This window comes from Rhinoderma darwinii, chromosome 1 (assembly GCF_050947455.1).
Source record: "Rhinoderma darwinii isolate aRhiDar2 chromosome 1, aRhiDar2.hap1, whole genome shotgun sequence".
NCBI lineage: Eukaryota > Metazoa > Chordata > Amphibia > Anura > Rhinodermatidae > Rhinoderma > Rhinoderma darwinii.
The window spans coordinates 428,471,466-428,489,486 of NC_134687.1; the positions used below are offsets into that span (position 1 = coordinate 428,471,466).

The 18,021-nt window shown below is 42.4% G+C and overlaps 1 protein-coding gene across 3 annotated transcripts in view; it reads left to right on the top strand.

Moving 5' to 3' along the window:
* ACACB (acetyl-CoA carboxylase beta) overlaps positions 1–18,021 on the top strand; it is a 251,264-nt gene that overhangs the window by 125,247 nt on the left and 107,996 nt on the right. For all 3 annotated transcript variants that reach the window (XM_075830496.1, XM_075830503.1, XM_075830512.1), the window contains 4 exons: positions 9,846–9,956; positions 15,203–15,412; positions 15,582–15,752; positions 16,781–16,942. In XM_075830496.1, coding sequence (XP_075686611.1) covers positions 9,846–9,956; positions 15,203–15,412; positions 15,582–15,752; positions 16,781–16,942 — 654 coding nt within the window. The remainder of the gene's footprint in view (positions 1–9,845; positions 9,957–15,202; positions 15,413–15,581; positions 15,753–16,780; positions 16,943–18,021) is intronic.

Below are 18,021 nucleotides of genomic sequence, written 5' to 3' on the forward strand. Positions count from 1 at the left end.
TTATTAACCCTCTGTCTACCTCTGTGCAAGAAGTGGAACACAGAGTGCAACATCTAGAGCTCAAAATGGGTGAGGTCACATCATCTCACAACGACTTAATTGATGCGCACTACGATTTAGTGGATGATTTAGCCCAAGTCAAGGCCAAAATGGAGGACAGATCACGGCGCAATAATGTCAAATTTCGGGGTATACCGGAAGAAGTTAATCCTCATTTGCGCAAGATTTCATCAAAAGCATGCTGCCTGAGAGTTCACAAAGGGACTTGATTATTGACCGAATACATCGTCTCCCCCGACCTAAACATCTTTCAGAGGATGTCCCAAGGGATGTTATAGCGCGCATTCATTTTTTTTATATCAAAGAAAGCCTAATGCAGGCCACTAGGAAAAAGGATCAGATACCACCTCGTTTCAGCAAGATCTCGGTCTTCACAGACCTATCGGCCGCAACTCTGCAGCTGCGAAGGAATCTGACCCCCATTACGACAGCACTTAGGGAAAACCAAATTATGTATCGATGGGGTTTCCCGGTGAAGCTTATGGTGAAACGCCACAACACTATGCATATCATTGGGACACTGGAAGAAGGTCTGCAGTTGTTACAACAGTGGAATATAAAGATTAAACCCCCGGCCACAGCAGGGACAAACCCTCCACGCCAGTTGATGGTTGACTGGCAACAGGTCTCCCGGAAAACTCGAAAGCGCAACTGATGATGATTGGATGCCTTTTGGAAAAGGCTCAGCATTGCAACACTTGGTGCACAAGACGTCCACCTTGAACTCCACTTTACAATGACTGTTTTCCCCCCTGTACACGTATGTTTGACAGCCTTGGCTGTTCTTTTGTTTTATGTTATGTTCGAGTTATTTGTTGGAAACTATGCTTTATATATGACTAAGTTGTACCACGAGTTTATGGGCAGATTGTATGATCTTTTGAAACTACCAATCCTAATCCTTATTTTTCTCCTATATCTATATGTGGGTCAATGGATTAATAGGCAGCTTCTTCTATGGGTCTGTTTGGGAATGTTAGGTCGGTTGGGGCTCCTGATGGTAGGGCGTTGGAGGAGGAGTTCCAGCATCTTGATCATAATGTACCAATGACACTTAAAATAGCGTCTCTAAATGTGAATGGGCTTAATACCCCTCAAAAACGTAATTTTATGTGGAAAGAGGCCAAATTAATGGCCTGCGACATTCTGTGTGTACAAGAAACACACCTCCTTGCTAAGGACGCACACCGTGTTAAATCCCCGGTTTTTCCACATGTCTTCCATTCCCACTTCCACAATAAATCCAAAGGGGTAATGATTGCTGTTGGGAACAATGTAGCATTCCATTTGATTCACGCCCAGATAGATCCTAATGGCCGTTATATTGTGTTGGTGTGCCTCATTAACAACGTAAAAATTACCTTGGTTAACCTATATGCGCCTAATACACGGCAGTTACGATTCACACATAAAGTGTTTAGAGCCCTAAACAAACACAAAGATGGCAAGGTAATCGTATGCAGAGATTTTAATATGGTGATGGATTCAACTTTCGATTCCACCTCTAGTGCCAGATTAGGACAACCCCTTTTAAAAAACCTTAATTCAGCGGGAGGACTTGTATGATAGCTGGAGACTGCATCATGGTACAGAACGGGACTATACGTTCTATTCCAGTTCACACAACTGCTATTCAAGGATAGACATGTTCCTTATTGATAGGAACTCTTTGCTCAGTATGGTAAATTGCACGATTGAAGGGATTACTTGGTCAGACCACGCAGCCATAACCCTTACATTACAAGAACACAATAATGCCAATAATGCCTTTGTCTGGAGATGCAACCCATACCTTCTTGCTCATTCTAAATATAAACAGGACATCTTGAGAGACCTAAATGAATATTTTATGATGAATGACACGGGAGATGTACAGGCTAGCACATTGTGGAATGCACATAAGGCGTATATTCGGGGGTCTTTAATCCGCATGGGACATAGCGAAAGGAAGCAACGGGTAGCCATAATTACCGGCCTCACGGAGCGATTATATGCCTTAGAGGCGTTAAACAAAGCCTCGCCCTCAGCCCAGCATGCCGAGAATCTACGTAACGTCCGTCAAGAATTGCGTCTAGCGATGGTTTCTGAATATGAGAAGACATTGCGCAAAACTAAAATTCGTTACTACTCGCAAAATAACAAAGCCGGCAAACTATTAGCTTCCCGCCTTAAGCAACAGAGGCAAAAAACAAAAATCCCCTTTTTAATAGACCCTCCTTCTTGTGCCCATATTGAACACCCGCTACAAATCGCAAATCAGTTTAAGACCTTCAATGAATCCTTATATAACCTAAAAACAGATCCATTTGTATCACACCCCACTACAGAGGACATTCAAACCTTCTTACAGAACATCCCCTTGTCAAAACTCACGGAGGACCAAATACAGAGCCTGAATGCCCCATTCTCTGAAGCTGAAATACACAAAGTTATTCTTAAATTAGCTCCGGACAAAGCACCTGGTCCGGATGGCCTCACGAATGCATACTATAAATCCTTTAGGGAGACCCTCACTCCGTACTTATGCAAACTTTTTCAGTCAGCACAGATGTCTGGTTCTTTCCCCAAAGAAAATCAAGAGGCTTTAATAATCACCTTACCAAAACCAGGGAAACCTAGTGACATACCCCAAAATTTTAGGCCGATTTCTCTACTTAACATTGATTTGAAAATCTATGCTTCCACTATTGCAAACAGATTAGCCCCTCTCCTGCCCCACCTCATAGTAGATGACCAGACTGGCTTTATAAAGGGGAGACAAGGATCAGACAACACAAGACGGATAGTTGGGCTGTTACACCACATTGACCAACATCAGATCCCTTCTGTTTTGCTTGCATTGGATGCTGAAAAAGCCTTCGATTGTATTTCATGGTCTTATGCATTTGCAACACTACAGAAGATGGGTTTCTCGGGGACCATAATGGCGGCTATTCAGGCTCTGTATTCGGACCCCTCTGCAAAAATTTATACTAATGGGGTTCTATCCCAGGACTTTAAAATTACCAATGGTACTAGACAGGGATGTCCACTATCACCCCTCATATTCGTTCTCTCTATAGAACCGTTGGCTCAACTTCTCAGATTAAACCAGGCAGTCCAGGGCATTAAAATTGGATCAAAGACTCACACCATATCACTCTATGCAGATGATGTAATTCTATCATTATCTAACCCGGAGACCTCCTTAGAAGCAGTGATGGACTGCTTATTACACTTCAGCAGAGTCTCCTTGTATAAACTTAATGCTACAAAATCCCAGATCCTGCCTTTGAATATCTCCTCGTCTTCCCTGCATTTTCTGCAGACCAGATACAATTTTGTATGGAACATGAAAGAGATAACATATTTTGGTCTTCGTTTGACCCAAAAACACAAAGATTTATTTGAAGCAAACTATATGCCAATCAACAAGGTGATCCAGGCGGATATTGATAGAATGCTGAAGGTGGAGGTCTCCTGGTTGGGTAGGATAACGGCGTTCAAGATGATGGTTCTGCCAAAATTATTGTACCTTTTTAGGACTCTCCCTATAGAGATCCCTGCCTCATATTTTAAACGTACTCAACGCTTATTAATGTCCTTCATTTGGGAGAAGAAGAGGCCGAGAATTGCCACTCAGGTCATGTATAAAACTCAGGCCGCGGGGGGTCTTTGCGTTCCTCATCTATATAGCTACTACGTGGCGACTCTAGCCGCACAAGCAGTGTATTGGTGGAAAGAAGACCTCTCGAAACATTGGGTACAGATTGAAGCGTCATATATAGGCTCAAAGCACCTGAAGGCCTTATTGTGCCTTCCACTAGCAGGATTACCACTTCCGGGGGGACTGTCACCTCTCACCAAAGCGACTGTGGAATGTTGGGCACATATGCACGTGAAAGCCTCAGACACATTAGACATACCTAAATCATACATTCCGATAGACTTTCTAGAATTAGCAAATGTTGATTTAGACCTTAGTAAATGGAAGGCACACGGCATAAAGACTTGTGATCAATTGTTTCATAAGGACGTATTACTGAGTTTCGCTGACCTGACTAAGTCCTCTTCTCTCCCTCAAAATGAACCATTCAGGTATATCAGAGTTAAACACTTTACACAGAGTCATGCAGGTCTCCTGTTCCAAGGGAACTTATTATTAGTGAACAGCTTCATTAAAGGTATGAGGGGCCTAAAACACCTATACTGCTCAATATCTTGTCACTCGGTCTTTGAGAAAACGACCCCGATAGTTGCTTGGGAAAGAGAGTTGGAGACTTCTTTCACACAAGACCAATGGTCTCGGGCTTTGAAATGGATACATATGTCGTTCAAGTGTGTTTCACATTTAGAAGCCGCAAATAAAACCTTGTTTAGGTGGTACTACACACCAGACCGCTTACAGAGAATGTACCCTGCTTCTAGCGCACTGTGTTGGCGGAACTGCGGCCACAAAGGTTCCCTTATCCATATGCTATGGGAATGCCCCATTATCCAGCAATATTGGGTGGGAGTGTATAGGCTCCTGGAGGATGTGTTCTCCATGAGATTACCTTGTACGCCTCATATGTCCTTGCTATTCCTTGATTTGGAAAATATCCCATGGAGTAACAGGAGACTAATATGTAAAATTCTGGTAATGGCTAAACTGGTGATAACGAGATATTGGAAAAAACCTGAAGTTCCTCCTATCCTAGAACTCATCGCACTAATCAAGACCACTTTTATATATGAAAAAGCAATAGCGTTTGGGAACTTCTCAATCCTTTCGTTTAACGAATATTGGGCAGCCTGGGTCAGTTCATCCTTCTGTCCTCGTCACATACAAACGCAACAGGTCTAAACACTTTGTACATGGTAACTCGACAAGTTTTCTTTTGTTATTTTCTGTTTTGTTATTCTATGTTACTGTTACTGATGCTGTTGGTGTACTATGCTATGCTCTGTCAGCACAGATGTTTGAAGGGGTTTACGAGGCCAAAGGGTTCATTATGATGCGGCGAGTCCATGTATGTATGGGTCGTGTTGTAGTGGACTTATAGCATTACAATATTCAATATTGCTTTACTGTATGTTACACAAGTATATATTCTGAACTCTTTGCTAATTGTCATTTTCTTTTAACAAGACAGACTTGCATTAACACCATGTTGTACTGTTGTAATGTTTTATTTGTCTGACAAAATTTCAATAAAAACTATTTGAATTAAAATGTTTTTAAAAAAAGTGTAAAAATAAAAGTTATAAGTTATATAAACAAACACTGCATTTTTTTCCTATAATAAGTCTTTCATTATAGGAAAAAAATGAACACGTTAAAAAAAAAAGTACACATATCTGGCATCACCGCGTTCGTAACGACCCCAACTATAAAACTATAATGTTATTTTTCCCGCACGATGAACACCCCAAAAAAAATCTATAAAAAACGACACCAGAATCGCTATTTTTTGGTCACCACCCCTCCCAAAATAGAGAATAAAAAGTGATCAAAAAGTCGCATGTACCCGAAAATAATACCAATAAAAACTACAACCCGTCCCGTAAAAAACAAGCTCTTACACAGCTTTTTTGACTGAAAAATAAAAAGTTACAGCTCTCAGAATACGGTGACACAGAAAATAAATTATTTTATAAAAAAGTGATTTTATTGCGCAAACGCTGCAAAACATAAAAAAAACCTATATACATATGGTATCGCCGTAATCGTACCGACCCGCAGAATAAAATATAATGGTCATTTATAGTGCACGGTGAACACCGCAAAAAATAAACTAAAAAACGTTGTCAGAATTGCTTGTTTTTGGTCACCCGGCTTGCAAAAAAATGTAATAAAAAGTGATAAAAAAAAATTGCATGTACCCCAAAATGGTACCAATGAAAAGTACAGATTGTCCCGCAACAAATAAGCCCTCACGCAGCTCCGGTGGTGAAAAAAATAAAGACGTTCTGGCTCCCAGAATATGGCGATGCTAGATTTGCAGTGTTTTCTAAAAGCGGGTAACATCAGACACCATTTATCAGTGCGACACCGGCCACACATCTATGAATTATTATTTATTTACCGCATTATTATACCCTCTTATTATACCCTGATGTACTCCGGACAGATTACATATGCCCCCACAGTATAAACTGAAATACCAGCGAAACCCAAAACAGAAAAACTACCAAGCAAAATCTGCGCTCCAAAAGCAAAATGGCGTCCCTCCCTTCTGAGCCCTGCAGCGGGCCCAAACAGCAGTTTGCGTTCACATATATGGCATCGCCATACCCAGGAGAACGCGCTTAACGTTTTATGAGGTATTTGTCTTCAGGGGCACAAACTGGGCACGACATATTATGCACTAAAATGGCATATCAGTGGAAAATTGCAATATTCACACCACCCGCTGTGCATTAACCCCTTTGAGCACTATGACTTAATAGCACGTCATGGTGCGGGGGTGATGTATGGAGCGGGCTCACGTGCTGAGCCCGCTAAATACACTGCGGGTGTCAGCTGTGTATTACAGCTGACACCCGGGACTAACGGACAGGAACAGCGATCGCGCTGTTACAGGAGTCTGTAAAAATAACAATATACTGCAATACATTAGTATTGCAGCATATTGTACCCGCGGATCCAATGATCGCTGGTACAAGTCCCCTAAGGGGACTAATAAAATGTGTAGAAAAATGAAAGTTACTAGTAGTGAGAGAAAAAAGTTTAAAGTTAAAAAAAAAAAAACCTTTCCCCATTTTTCTTCAAAAGTAATGTAAAAAAATAAACAGAATTGATATCACTACGTCCGTAAAAGGCCGAACTATTACAACATAACATTATTTAACTCGCACGGTGAACACCGTGAAAAACGTAAATAATTTAAACCACCAAAATCGCTGTAGTTTTCGTTTTTACCGCACGGCGAAAGCTGTAAAAACGAAAACCCCAAAAAATGGAATCAGATTTTTTTCCTATATTCCTATATTTTCCTATTTTTTTTCAGTTTCCCAGTACTTTTTATGGCACTTTAAATGGTATCAATAGAAACTACAATTCCTCCCGCAAGAAATAAGCCCTCACACCACTCTACTGACGAAAAAAGAAAAAAGTTATGGCTCTTGGAAGGCGGAGAGTGAAAAACGAAAATAAGAAAGCAAAAAATTGATCAGTCCTGAAAGGGTTAATTCATTTCTAATGAAAAAAATGTATGACCACATGTGGGGTATTTCCGTACCCGGGAGAAATTGCTTTATAAAAATTGGTTGTTTATTTCTCCTTTATCCCTTGTGAAAATTAGAAAATTCAACATTTTAGTGGAAAAAAATTGTGATATTAATTTTCTCCGCCTAATTCTAATAAATTCTGCAAAAGACCTGTGGAGTCTAAATGCCCACTATACCCCTAGAAAAATTCCTTGAGGGGTGTTTCCAAAATGGGGTAACTTGGGGGCTTCCACTGTTTTGGTCCCTCCAGGGCGTTGCAAAGGCGGCACCGAAAAACAATCCAGCAAAATCCGTGCTCCAAAATCCAAATGGCGCTACTTCCGTTCTGAGCGCTGCCATGGGTCCAATCAGCAGTTTATTACCACATATGGGGTATTGCCGTAATCAGGATAAAATGCTTTACAAATGTTGTGGTTCTTTTTTCCTTTATTCCTTGTAAAAATTTAAAATTTCTATGCTTTTTCAGAAAAAAAGTTGATTTTCATTTTCACTGCCTAATTCCACTAAATTCTGCAAAAAATCTGTGTGGTCAAAATGCTAACTATAACCCTAGATAAATTCCTTGAGAGGTGTAGTTTCCAAAATGGGGTCACTTTTGGAGGGTTTCCCCTGTTTTGGTCCCTCTAGGGTGTTGCAAACGCGACATGGAACCGAAAACCAATCCAGCAAAATCTGTGCTCCAAAATCCAAATGGCGCTCCTTCCCTTCTGAGCCTTGCTGTGGGTCCAATCAGCAGTTTATTACCACATATGGGATATTGCCGTAATCGGGAGACATTGCTTTACATATGTTGGGGTGCATTTTCTTTACTATTTCTTGTAAATATTAACAATTTCTATGTTTTTTCAGTAAAAGGTAGATTTTCATTTTTACAGACTAATTCTGATAAATTTAGCGAAAAACCTGTGCGGTCAAAATGCTAACTATACACCTAGATAAATTCCTTGAGGGTGCAGTTTCCAAAATGGGGTAACTTTGGGGTGTTTCCACTGTTTTGGCATCACAAGACCTCTTCAAACCTGACAAGGTGCCTAAAATATATTCTTAAAAAAAAGGAGGTCCAAAATCCACTGGGTGCTCCTTTGCTTCTGAGGCCGGTGCTTCAGTCCATTATCACACTAGGGCCACATGTGGGATATTTCTAAAAACTGCAGAATCTGGGCAATAAATATTGAGTTGCATTTCTCTGGTAAAACCTTCTGTGTTACAAAAATTTTTTTTATTAGAAATGAATTTCGGCAAAAAAAATAAAATTTGTAAATTTCACCTCTGCTTTGCTTTAATTCCTGTGAAACGCCTAAAGGGTTAAAACACTTTATGAATGCTGATTTGAATACCTTGAGGGGTGCAGTTTTCAAAATGGGGTGACTTCTGGGGATTATCTAATATATAAGGCCCTCAAAGCCACCTCAGAACTGAACTGGTCCCTGAAAAAATAGCCTTTTGAAATTTTCTTTAAAATATGAGAAATTGCTGCTAATGTTCTAAGCCTTGTAACGTCCTAGAAAAATAAAAGGACGTTCAAAAAACGATGCAAACATAAAGTAGACATATGGGAAATGTTAACTAGTAACTATTTTGTGTGGTATTACTATCTGTTTTACAAGCAGATACGTTAAAATTTAGAAAAATGCACATTTTTGCAATTTTTTTCTAAATTGTGGTGTTTTTCAGAAATAAATACCAAAATTATCGACAAAATTTTTTCACTAACATAAAGTACAACATGTCACGAGAAAACAATCTCAGAATCGCTTGGATAGGTAAAAGCATTCCAACGTTATTACCACATAAAGTAACACATGTCAGATTTGAAAAAATTGGCTGGGTCCTGAAGGCCAAAACAGGCTGGGTCCTGAAGGGGTTAAGATGTGTTTGGTCACATCTTGGTCACAGTTTGAACACCAGATGTTTTAATAGCTTGTAGGATAGAAGTAGACTTTTGAAAATATCTGCAAAAATTGCTGCAAGCAAGTAGTATGAAAATTGCAATTTGTTGCAGAAATTTCTGCAACTGAAAATCACTTCATTCATCTGAAAGAGATTTGTTTCTGCAATAAGCACATAGATTTCTGCAAGCCCCATTCATGTAAATGGGAAAATCACAGAAATTTCTGCAACAAATCCGCTGCGTGGGAATTCAACCTTAGGGCATGTTCACACGTGGTGGATATGCTGTTGATTTTAAGTCTGGATTTGCTGGCGGAAAATCTGCAGTGTATTACAGTAGCAGGAAAGTGGATGAGACTTACAAATGTCATCCACATGCTGCTCAATTTATGAATGAACGTTTTCATTGCGGATTTTACTCCTTTCAACGAGAGGGGTTTAATTCACGATGAAAACCGTAGCAAGATCCGCACGTCCAAAATGTGAATTTTCCTGCGGAAACCCTGCAGATTCGTGGCAAAATCCGCAGATGACTTTCCAGCGTAATTTTACCTTAAGGTTTTGATTATTTTACAAAGTCTTACTACAAAAAGTCTAGGTGTAGCCCTAGTCGTATACTGTTCAATTCATCAAACTATTATAATAGCTGTGTATACGGATGGAGTATTTAATGAACAAATATTGATTTCACCTGACTTATCCAGTCTGCAGAAAGAATTGGTTACCCAGTTATGATAAAAGCATCTGAGGGTGGTGGTGGAAAAGGCATCCGAATGGCAGAGCGAGCAGAAGATTTTCCCAATCTTTTCAGACAGGTGAGACTTTTCATAATAGCAATTTCATAATTCTATAGAGTTGTGTCTGCAGTTTAGCAATGCATACTATTTACTGTTGGAATTTTATTATTCTTGTTCGTGTCATTGAAGTACACCGTAGATTGTGTATAGCCCTCCTGCCGACAGTGAGCTAATACGTTTTAGCTTAGCGTCCATACAAGGAAGACCTACCTGTTTGTGCAGCTTTCTCTTTCTTCCTCTAGATTGGGAAACCGGGTTGACGCTGTCCTCCTCTTCCCTACACAATGGGCAGGTTGCACAGTGTTAATCTTACTGCGCCGCTGTCCCCCTACCAAAGAAGACGAGTACAAGAGCTACTCGGTTGCCCAGCAGCCCAAGGGTCACCTAGTCCCCAGCCTGCTCCCCCTCACCAGAGAGAGGCATACTGATGGGGGGTGACCTTGCTGCTTTGCACATAGGAGCTAAAGAGAAGAGGGAACAAGGTGTGAATATAATTGGGATTAGGCTAGACTATTTATACTCCCCAACACCCCCCACCCACCCTTCCCTGCTCGCTTCACTCCGTAATCTGTCAGGACAATGTAACTTCTCTCCCCAGGTTTCCCCACTTCCTAGGCTGAGACTGATTCCCTTCTAATTACTCCGGGTCCCCTGCTACAGCGACTGACCTTTTATTCCCTCCTCCTTTTTTGCTTGAGATACTCGTTGCGGCATTTTTCCCTTCCTGTCCTCTTCCACTCTTCTCCAAGGTCGCATCACACGTTTTCTTTTCTCTGCAATACCACGTGGCCTGGCCACGGCACTAATTGAGGCATACTGGGCCGCACTATTTGGGAGTAATGGCGGAGTCTCTTTTTAACCTCCTCCTTTGCCTGCTAGTGTTGCAGACTTATTGTGCCCCCTCCTTTTTCTCTTTTGGCGCTTTACTTAGGAACAACCCGGCCTACTGGGCCGCAACATACGTGGTTGGGCCACAGCACCAATTAAGGACCCAGGCTTCATTGCCGCTTGCATGGCTGCACTATTCTGACAGGGGCCCTTAATATAGGTGCTGCTACCAGAATGCTGCCTCAGAACCTCTGGCAGCATTCTGGGAGGCTTGGTGTTACTGTTTGGCGAGCATAAGGTGCCACACAGTTGTTGCAATCATCAGACAGACAAAAGATTACCCTCTATAGGTATAGTGATTATGTTTAACAGATTACCTTCCTTTGTTGGATGGTGTAACTGACATGGCTACCTTGTTATAGCGGGCATTTGGAAGCCACATTAACACCTTTCATAGGTGGAGTAATTGTGTTATGCATTACCCTCCTATTCTAGACGCATAGCGGACATTGCTCCACAAGTATTGTGCGCTTCAGACAGCCACATTGCTCCCTTCTATAGTTCTATTGCTATAGACTGTATCGACATGACTACACTGCTACTTCAAGCACCAGAAAGCCACATTACCCCCTTACTCGGTCAGAATAATTGTGCTGACTCTAGGCGCTGTATCGGACATAGGTATTTAGTTACTGTCCATTGCTATACTGTTATTGTGCTATTGCCAGATTCAACCTTTATTTGACTACGCAGCTATTACGGACATCAGCCGCGTAATTTTGTTCTTGTAGATTACCCTGTCTTTCTAGACGGAATACTGGACTTCTACTTGAGAAGTCAGAAATTAGCGGCAAAACGTCCTGCTCAGTTTCAGTAGACACCTTTTTGTTCTGCTCCAGGTGCAACACTAAATCCAAGGCTCTCTGTAGCAGTGCAGTTAGGCAGCAAAACAAGACTGGAGAGTTTACAGTTCAAGTCCAGAAAGTTCTGCTCCTGACAAGTACATTGCAATGTGGTCAGTTTTAACCCCTCTGCCCTGCCTTCCATGCTCCGAGGATACAATCCTGGGCCGTTCAGATGACTGATGCCTTCCTAGATGTGACGGCCCCCCTCATCACAGCAGTCCCTGTAAAAAAGGGCTAGGTCTGATTCTACCCTGTACCCTCAATCGTCCATTTCCTTTGATTGGAGGTTTGCTCTGATGCACACCCTCATTGGACTTAGATGCTGTACAGTGCTCTATAGTGACATATTTCATATGAGACAGCCTTATCGCTGCAGTCCAGGAGACACTTGAGATTGAGGCTCCTGTATCCTCCACTCCACTTTCGTTGTGAGGGAGTCTCCCTTCGAAATGTCATACGTTCTCCCAATATTTGTTTCTAACCACTCGTTCACGAACACTGGAACACCCTAATGGGCGTTCCTCTTACTCCAAACTCCTAATCTGAAGATCTCCTGGCCAAGAGGCCGGCTTCATCTATGTTAGACCTGCCGGTCTATCGCCCGGCTAAGGCTACCACTCCCCTTGGCAGATGCTACCTCTTTGGAACTGCCAGGGCATATTATCTAAATCCACCCAGGTGACAATAGGTATTCAGTTTTCCTTTGCAGAAAAATACACATCAAGACTCGGGGTTCAGAGAGACTATTGGCACGTTCCACTCCACTAGGGTAGATCTGCTGCACTTTTTGGTTCAAAGCTTGGGCAGCTGATTCAGCTTCCAAATACTCTCACGGGTCTTCTCTTTTCTGAAACCTGTCAACTTTGTCCAAGTCTGGAAAAGATAATCTCCGGGGAGAGCTCTCATTTGCCGCAGAATAAACTGCATCGCTCAGAGGATCCACCCCACCTCTGAATCATGGTCAGCCCTCACACAGGTCTGCTCGAGTTGTGGGCTGCCTCCTTTACTTTTGGAACACTTGGATCATTCTCATCTCAGACGCATTGCTCTACAAAGTTGGTCCTCTGGGCTACAAAATAAAGTTGTTAAGGTTCCTTTCTCCTAGCCATTGTGCTATGTACTACAACAGGGCATAATAGCCCCTTTGCTCAAGAGAATGGTGCTCTGGGTTTTTTAATCCAATCTTTTTGTAGTCCCCAGAAAGAATGCGTCTTTCTGCTCTATCCTAAGTCTAAAACGCCTTAATCGTTTTGTCGAGGTCAGATGTAGTCACTGAGTACAGTAATCAAATTTTTGATCTGCGATCGATATCAGATCTCTACATCCCAAAGTTTCCAGCCCATCAGTGCTCCATCAGACTTTCCTTCAGTCTGGCGTCTGCTTCTCATGCCCTTCCGAAGGTGCACACCATGCTCATGGCAGTTCTCCGGTACAGGAGGATTTCGGTCATACCATAATTACGTGACATCCTGGTGAAGGCCCTGTCCCATTACGAAACCAGCACATTCTTTTCCTCTCTCCATCCAGACGTATTTCCTACAGTGTCTTCCCAGGGTCTATCCTCCATGGAAGCCTTCCCCTACACTTAGTGTCACACTTGCCCACGTCATCAGGCATTTCTGGCCCGCTGAGATCGATCTCCAATTTTGCTGGATCAGCCTATTCTTCTTTCCCTGGCAGTTTGTTGTGCATCTTTGCGGACGTTCTACTCTCCAGCCATTCCCCAGGGCCTCCCTTTTCCCATTCTTTTTTTCACTAGACTAGAAGGGGCATCCAATCTCATTCAGTCTCACAATGCCACCTGTAACGGCTGCCGCGCCGTTCCCCGCCTTCCCCACAGCCTCTGCTCCAATTCCGGCATCTTCAATTACCACATGCTCATCCCGAGCTCCACTTATCCGATCCGGATGCTCTGCTGGCCCTGGACGGCGTCCGGTAAGTGCATCCCTTACCTCCCTCTGCGGCCGTCATCCTCGATGTGCGGCTGCAGTCACTAGAGGGTGCGTGGGCTGACTCGTCCTGTCTTAAAGGGCCAGCGCGCGCCTTAATTCCTTAGACTTCCTATTTATTGTTCCTCCTTCCTTGCATCCATGCTTGTTCAACCAAGTTCCCCGTGAGTTTCCCTGTGCCCTGGTTCCCTGTTTCCGTCCCTTCTGCCTTTTGTCTGGATTTCCCGTTGCTGACCTCTGCCTGAACTTGACTATCCTTGCCTGCCGCCTGCCTTGACCTCTTGCTTCTATATCCGTTACGACGCCTGGCGCCTGCCCTGACCTATTGCTGCCATACCCGTTATGACGTCTGCTGCCTGTCCTGACTTCTGCCTATCCATCCGACCGCCTCTACCCGCTGTACCAAGCGTTGCCTGGGTTCCAAGCACCATCTCCCAGATGACACCGAGGATCCACGAACAAACCGGTGAGAACCGTTCTACCACCGTGATCGCCTACTTGAGCCATCAAGGTGACCTGCAGCTCAGCTATGTTGCCAGATTCAGCTAGGTTCTTCTAGTGGGTCGAGAGACACGTTCTGGCTCTATATATGGCCTAATTCCGGTAGATCGCTACTGAATAGCAGACTTCCTCAGCAAAAGACGTCTGGATCCAGGCAAGTGGTTTCTTCTTCTGCCTTGTGTTAATGGACACTTTGATCGTTTCCCGGGGATCAGTTTTTTTCCTCTTCTCCCAAGGATTTTTAGGCAAATAAAGGCAGAGGATATACATCAATCCTGGTGGCACCGATCTTGCCTCGGCGAATGTGGTACGCTCATGTATCTCTTTCCTGGTCGACTTTATCTGTCGTCTGCATCTCTGAGTGGACCTATTCTCTGCTTTTTGGTCTTCCGCTAGTCACAATCTTCTTTTTATCTTACTGGACAGCATCCAAGGCTTTTGAGCTAAAGGCAGAGCTCTTGCGTTTTCGACTAACCGCTCATTCCACCAGTCCTGTAGGTGCCACTTGGCCGATGCACCATCGGGACTCTGATCTACAGGTGCGTTAGGCCGCTGCCTGTACTTTCTTCACACCTTTTACTCTGTTCTACAGAGGCGTCTCACGGACTTCTGTGTCCCCCCATGACACGAGTGAGAAAAGGAGATTATTTAAGTACTCAAGGTAAAATACTTCTCTGGTCCAGTTCATTGGGGGGAGGCATCGCTCACACCTAGTTATATTTACCTGTTTTTTTGGGCATCTACTCATTTTACTGGTCACTGGTTCCTCTTGTTCGCGGTTTCAAACTATCAGTCCTCGACGAGGAAAGCATTTACGGTGAGTACTCAAAAATCCCCACTTTTCTTTTTAATACTTTTTGGGGAGGGAGGATAGGAAGTATTTACATGTGACACTGTATTCTTGGTTTGAACTCCATGCAAGACAGTTGGCTTTCCATGGTCTGAAATACAGTGGTAGGTTATTGCTGTTAAAATGTTGTTTGTGTATCTGTGGGTTTAAGCATCAGTGAATCAGGAGCAAGTTTAAATATGCTACATTTTCCCTTTGGTTTACAATATATTTATTTTGCTTTTTGCACAGGTTCAAACAGAGGTACCTGGATCCCCTGTCTTTGTGATGAAGTTAGCTCAGCATGCCAGGCACTTAGAAGTCCAAATATTGGCAGATCAATTTGGAAATGCTATTTCTTTATTTGGTCGTGACTGCTCCATACAGCGACGGCATCAAAAAATCATTGAAGAAGCCCCGGCCACTGTTGCTGCTCCATCTGTCTTCGAATACATGGAACAGGTATGTTTATTTTATACATGCTTGCAGTTCGATAGCAGCTCTCTGTGGATATGAAAAAAGAAAAATCCACTTTTAATGGTTTGTTTTTGTGATATTAATGGCTTACGATACTTACCTATTGGTCAAATATATTACATTTGTTACCGGATATTACCTTCCTCTTTCACAGTGTGCAGTTCGCCTGGCCAAGATGGTAGGCTATTTTAGTGCAGGTACTGTTGAATATCTTTACAGTGAAGACGGAAGCTTCCACTTTCTGGAATTGAATCCCAGGCTGCAGGTCGAACATCCCTGCACTGAAATGATTTGTGATGTCAACCTTCCTGCTGCTCAGTTGCAGGTATGAAGACATGACATTTGATATTTTTATCTCTTTTGCAGTTCAGTTTTTTTTTTATGTGCTTAATTTTCATATGAATCCCATACATCTTTCTCAGGGGATGCATTAAATGTCTTCCTATTACTTTTATAATTAATCGGTTTTATGTAAACAAAGAGGCGCTGTCGTATCGTGTAATCTGTGGATGGTCAATAGGGCTTTAAAAGAGGAGGCTAACTGTAGGGTTGCTGGCGAGTAACAGCCAGTAAAAAATAAGTTTGTTAAAAACATCTATGTCATCTTTGGTGCTTGCTTCTATTGAGAGCTGTTCTGAGACGCCACTTTTAGGGCTTGTCCACACGTAGTGGAATTGCTGCGTATTTTCCGTCTGGAATTGCGGACGGAAGATACGCAGCAGAATACAGTAGCAGCAAAGTGGGTGAGATGTAACAAATCTCATCCATACGCTGCGTACATTTTCCGACCAGAAATTGACCTGCGGTGCGTATTTTTCGTACTACAGCATGTAAATTCCTGCTGCGGAAAGTGGCCAGAATTGCTGCATTTTTCAGAGGAGAGATCACCATCTCCCAACATTGTGAAAAACGCCACAAAATCAACAACATTTTCTGCAGTAAGAAACGCAGGAAATGGTGTAGTTTTTTCGCAGCGGAAATCCTGCTAGTTTCTGCGGAATAGCTGCAGAAATTTTCTGCAGCTATTCCGTTACATGTGGACGAGGTTTACGTTTTTTTAAGTGGAAACAATAGCGTAGTCGACTACGCTATTTCCGCTAAAAAAACAAAAACCTTGCGGAATGGAAACACACCAAAACCATTTGCAACGGAAGCATTACCGTTGAAATTAATGGTAATGCAAACAGAAGCGATGGTTTCAGTTTGTCTTTCTGTTTATGGGTACCTCCGACGGAAAGGTATAACGTAACCAGACGCTATTGTGAACAAGGCCTTACTAATATAAGGCAAGATGGTAATATTTCTTGGCTGCTGTGGATAACATTATCTCATCAAAATCTGCTCTGTATCTAGATCTCCATGGGAGTCGCTTTGTACAGGATAAAAGACATACGAGTGCTGTATGGAGAGTCTCCGTGGGGCGATATCCCTATATGCTTTGAAAACCCTACCAATGCACCAAATCCAAGAGGTCACGTTATTGCTGCCAGAATAACCAGTGAGAACCCTGACGAGGTAAGAGTCTGATTACGTTACACTTCTTAAAGAGGCTCTGTCACTAGTTTAGTAATGCCCTATATCCTAGCTAATATAATAGGCGCAGTCACACTGATAATGCTAGTGAAAATTGTGTCCTAAAACGTTTATTTTAAAAGTTATGATCTTTTTTTTATAAATATGCAAATGAGGCTACACTAGACAAGTGGGCGTCCACATCAGCTATTCTCCTGAGGTGGAGCTACCTCACAGCCTCTGACGCTGTCCAATCAGAATGAAGCTGCTTCACACAGTGTGAAAGACTGAGGCTGGAGGGAAGGGGAATCATTTCAAATAGCCATATGTCCGGCTGTGCACCACCTAGAACAGTGCTTCTGGTTGTATATGAAAGATGAGATTCTCATCTTTCATATAACACCAGGATCGCAGTTCTACCTGTGAAACAACGGTATCACCAGTATAAAACACAGTCGGAATGGAAGCTGTATACTATATGATCAGCCTGTGTTCCTGGGCTGGGAACAGGAGAAATATGATGCTGATTGGACAGCGTCATACAGAAAACATTACACTGCCCAGAGTGAAAAGAAAGAGTAGCCTCCCATTTGGCAAGTATAGCCAAATTAGCATATTTAGAAAAATGCTCATAACTTTGCAAATAATAAACGTTTTTGAAAAAAAAATCCCACCATAGTTATCAGCATCATAGCGCCTATTAGATTAGTTAGGAGATAGGGAGTTAATAAACTAGTGACAGATCCTCCTTAATGTAAAGGGTAAGATATTTATTTGTTAGGGTCTTTTGATTATGTAAAGTCTGATGCCAGCAAGGTCATGGGTCTACTGGGAGATGTGGACAAATCATTTCTTCAAAGTAGCGCTGGTTAGGATTAGGTCATTGTAACTTTATAAACTTCCAAGAGCAAAGTATCTGATGCTTCTGAAACTTGGGATTTCTATGGGTTACACAGCTGTATGGTTTCCGCTTACAAATTGACCAAAACACATTTATACTGTCAAATTTGCACGCTAAAATAATTAACCCCTTAAGGACACCGCTATTTTGGTCCTTAACCCTTTAGTAACCACCCCTATTT